This window comes from Egretta garzetta, unplaced genomic scaffold (assembly GCF_000687185.1).
Source record: "Egretta garzetta isolate BGI_Z169 unplaced genomic scaffold, ASM68718v1 scaffold228, whole genome shotgun sequence".
Taxonomy (NCBI): domain Eukaryota; kingdom Metazoa; phylum Chordata; class Aves; order Pelecaniformes; family Ardeidae; genus Egretta; species Egretta garzetta.
Genome location: NW_009260758.1, coordinates 3,166,873 through 3,171,556, shown reverse-complemented (window position 1 = coordinate 3,171,556; position 4,684 = coordinate 3,166,873). Strand labels below are relative to the sequence as shown.

Genomic DNA, 4,684 nt, shown 5'->3' with positions numbered 1-4,684 from the left:
TTTTTTTGTGTTGCAAGTAATATTTCCTGTTGAGTGGCTGGAGTTCCCATGTAACTTCCTAGTACTGGGATGAAACTGTCTGTCAGAAACCAGTTGTGTAGATTGAAAGTGCTTCAGGACCATCTAAATGGGAGCATGTTTTAATGTCTAAATTACAACACTGAGGTCAGGAGATTATACTCTAGAAGCACGAGACACCTTGGTGACTTGGAAGCAGTTGTTTGTGATACAAACTGCAGTTCCATCTATGATTGCAGTGTGAACATTCCACTTGCTTTTAACCAGTTAGCTTTCATGCTGGTAGTAGTGCAGCCACAGCAGCAGGGAAGTCAGCAATGTTGAAAAAAACCTGCTTGAGAAACTGAGCAAATGTCTAAACAGCAATCCTGTCCTGAGCCTCCTGCTGCTGTGGTTACGCTGCTTCTAGCAACAGCTTGTTTAGTTGATTTAAAGCTGGTGTTGCTATATCTGGGTTAGCTGTAGTCAGACTTGGGACTTGCAGGATGAGTTGATCCTTAAACTCTGCTGCTCCTGTTTGTAAGCTGGAGTGTGCCACCTGGTTGGCTGTCATTTATCAAGTGTTTTGAAATACAGGATGAAAGATGCTTTTAATGTCGGTATTGCAGATGCAAGTTCTTAGCCTTTTCATAATAGAAGAAATACTAATTACAAATACTTGGGTTTAAATCAAGTGACAGTTTTCTAAACTTCTGTATAGGGGCAAAAGGTTAAATTCTTTGGTTTCAGTAGCTTCAGCATTGTAAGGAGGAGCTGGTGGGTACTGCTTTCAGGCAATAGATTGCCATTTTAAACTTTGTATGTCATTGGTTTAGTTCAGCAACACGACACTGATGGGTTGGTAGTCTATGAAAAGATAAGTGCTACTATTTAGCAAGAAATAAATAACAATGAAAACAACAGCTCAAGTTTAAGTGTGGAAAAAATAGCTAAATGAGGTTGTCAAAGGATGTTTAGAATAATAGTGGAATCCCCTTTCATGAGGCAAGTAAAGCTCTTGGGATGCTCTGTAGGGAGTAATCCTACTCTGGCATGGGGTTATTTACTGGGTCTTTTCTGTTTGTGATTTGTGATGTGCTTATGTATTAAATCTGTGATTTGCTATGAAAGCTTTGGTCTCCTGGTGGTAGCACTGCGGAGTTGGATAGCTGTTTAATTTAACATTTGTATTAGTAATGCCCAATATTGTACATTGGAAACATTATCATATTCTGCTTTGGCTGTATAATGCTAATTGGAGCAATAATCCAGTGAGACTCAATGATGCTATTTAATCTATCCATGCCATTCCCTTTTGAGACTTTGTTTCTTCTTTCTTTCTAATTTTGTTTTTGGTTTTATTACTATTTGCTAAATCCTGCATTCCCCTGTGTTACGAGGTGCTTAATGATTTCTTGTGAAAGAAAAGGGATGTTTGCTTTCCTCTTTGGATTTCCCTCCATTCTTGCAAATCTGTCACTCGTAATAAAAGATGGGGGGCTTGTGTTTGAATCTCTGTAGATAAACCCAAGCTAAGTTTTCCTCCTTTTCATCTCATAGTTATTTGTCTGTGACCAAGGAGAAAATTAAGACAAAGATAACATGGCACTGTTTTTCTGGTGAAAGTGGGCTAATATGACTTCATTGGTCTGGGGTTTTATACGTGGTAGTTGTAGTGCTTGAGAATATAGTTGTATCGGCGCGACAGAAGGTCAGATGTTATGTGTGGTTGAAAATAGCCAGGGCTGTTTAAGCTAGCACTGCTACCAAAGGCAGCCTGCAGAAACACAGCCTTTGGCTAAAGAGTATTTCTTTCAGCACAAGCTGAAGGGCTGTCCAGGGGTTCAGATTTTATGCTGCTTTGATTGTTCATTCCAGATTGCATATGGTATAGATAAACATCAAAGATAATTTTCTCTCTTAATTGTTGGTTTGTTATTCTCCCTGTTCATTCTTCTTCTTCGCTGGCACCTCCATCCTGTAACTGTGAAAGCTCCTGCATCAGCATTAGTAGAATAAAATTGACAGTAACTGAACTAAATCAGTTGCTTTCAAGTTTCTCCCCATGCTGCTGAGAAATGCGCTAGCCAGAGGAGGCCCAGAACTTCTTTGGTAACTGTTGGGTGGGGCGATTGGTGTAGAAGGGCTTCCTCAGCAGTTTCCCACCTTGTCCATTGTATGCAGTGTGGGAGACCTGTTTTCTTGACAGTTTCAGTATATAGAATTATATAAATGTTAAGTTGTAAAGCAGAAGGTAATTTGGAAAGTTCTTAATGGATTGCTTACTGTTGTGGGAATGTTTTTTCAGGAGTCGAAGTTGCTTTGTTCAAATAGTTATCAGCAAGTGCTAACTGTGATACCAAATACATTTGCCTTTCTGAGAAAAAGAAGTACTACTAAATGCTTTTAAGGTGCCTGGATACTGAGCAGTTAGTTATGGGAGGCCTTGCAGTAAGATTTTGTAATGGAAGCAGATAATGCTGTCTACAGTTGCTGTATGGTTTTCAGACTTGAAACACTTTTTCTTTTTTTCCTCCCTTTCTCTTGTGAGCTCAGTGAAAACTTGAGGCAGCCCATAGGCTTGCTGGCTCAATGTGTAGAATGCAGACATATTTCATATTCAGGTTTGAATTGTAAGTGGATATTGGTTCCTTAAGGAAATGGCTTGCACTGTTGTTAATAGCAATTGACTTGTGTAATATTGTTCTACTGTAATTATTTAAATAGTTATCATGCTTTAAATTCAGGAAGAAAACCAATACTGCATTACTTGCCTCATTTATCATGGGACTGGCATACCAGCATGAATGTTGTTTTGCAAACAAAGTTATGCTGTTTTTCTGTGGTTTTAGGGCTGACTTTCATATGTCTTAATTCTTGTGTTTTGTGCAGGGTTCAGTGGTCTCAGTTTAAAGGCTATTTTATTTTTAAACTGGAGAAAGTAATGGATGATTTCAGAACTTCAGCTCCTGAACCAAGAGGGCCCCCCAATCCAAACGTGGAATATATTCCCTTTGAAGAGATGAAAGAAAGAATCCTGAAAATTGTCACTGGATTTAATGGGTATGTATCATTTATTTTCTAAAATCGGGATAACAAAAGTATTTTCCCAGTTTTTAACTTAGTGGTTTGTACTATCTGTTTGTGACTGTTCATTCTGCTTCCTCAAATAGATTAGCAGAAGTAAATACACACATTGGAAATACATTACAGTAGATTCAGACTTTTGCTTTATTATTCTGTCTTTGAATGAAAATGACAACATCCTGTGACATGTCAGTCTTCAGTTTTTTCAATATGTAGTTAGCTTTTAAGTAATACCCTTCAACGAAGCATGGTATTACTATGTGCATTTAACAGGTAAAATGGATATTAAAGTCAGATTTACTTCAGTATATTGTGAAATACCTAATTGAAGGAAGTCCTTTGGTGTTCAGTTCTTAACTGCTTTGTGGCAGTTCAGTAGCTGTTGAAGAAGTAATGCCGTGATACACATGGCATGACCAGGAGGCAAGGTGTACCTGGTTTTGAATTGTTAAATTGTGCCAGATTCAAATTTGTAGATCGAGAGACTTGCAGTATTTGATCTATTGCTGACAGTGTCTTCAATTAAAGTGTATACCCTTCGTTGGTTTCGTAATTATGGAAGTTTTGTTTCCCTTAAAATAAAGCTCCTGATTTTTGTTTGTTGTCTTTTATTTGGTGTATCTTTTTTTAATAGTTTATGTAGTATTTTTCCTGTTTCTAAACTGGATTACATACTTACCGTAAGCTGAGTCATCCTGCTTGTGGGTCTGGATGCTTGCTTAAGAGAGACTTCTGTGGTATGTTTCTCAGCTTGCCAGTACACGGGCATACTATAAAGCCTGCCTCTCTGTTACCCAAAATTTCAGATTTGAAGGTACTATTAACATGTCCTTAGGATCGTGTTTTGCTGCTAGGTTACTAATTTTTACTGTCACTGTTCCATACTACTTAATTTATTTGCCCTTTAAGTGTCACTTTTAAGTCAGATCCCATCTCCACGCCCCCTCCCCCGTCAACTGCTGTTGTGTGGGATACTTCTAAGAATGTGAAATTCGGCTTGTTCTCAGCTACCTTATATTTATACCGGGCTACTTCACTCAAGGAATTTAAAAACAAACCTATCCTTTATGCCCGAGTCTGCCTCTCTCCTGCCTCCCCCAGCTTTTTGTTAATGCTTCACTGCCGAGAAAATTTGTAGTGTTTTTGCATGGAGACAGCTAATGAATGGGCTGCTGTTACCTTCTGTTGTTCCAAAGTGTACTAAACAAACCTCTGGGTGACCAAGTCTGGAGTTTATTCTGTGGCTGGGCTATTTTATCTGTTGCTTTAACACTTCAGAGTGCTCAACTTCCTCATACTTCAAAGTGAACCACCCAGTTTTTGAGGAAGCGAACTGCATACATTAGTTACCTTAAAGAAAATAATACATTAGGATGTTTCAGAATGTAGGACTGTAGCATAGTTCACTTAGTAAATTCTACAACTCCTGCAGTGGGGTATGACTCCGAAAGCTGAATCATGTGGAGGTGTGTCCAAAAAGTAGCAGCAGCACGTTTTGGTTCCTGTGATTGGATACATTCAGGCTTCTTACTTAGCGTTGTGGATGTCATTTCAGGGTACCATAGTGGAGACGGAAGCTACTTGATGTGACTTTATTATT

At 38.6% G+C, this 4,684-nt stretch overlaps 1 protein-coding gene across 1 annotated transcript in view; it reads left to right on the top strand.

The window, feature by feature from the left end:
- Positions 1-4,684, top strand: part of PPP4R2 (protein phosphatase 4 regulatory subunit 2) — a 32,406-nt gene that overhangs the window by 17,441 nt on the left and 10,281 nt on the right. The window contains exon 2 of the mRNA XM_035901387.1: positions 2,890-3,060. Coding sequence (XP_035757280.1) covers positions 2,890-3,060 — 171 coding nt within the window. The remainder of the gene's footprint in view (positions 1-2,889; positions 3,061-4,684) is intronic.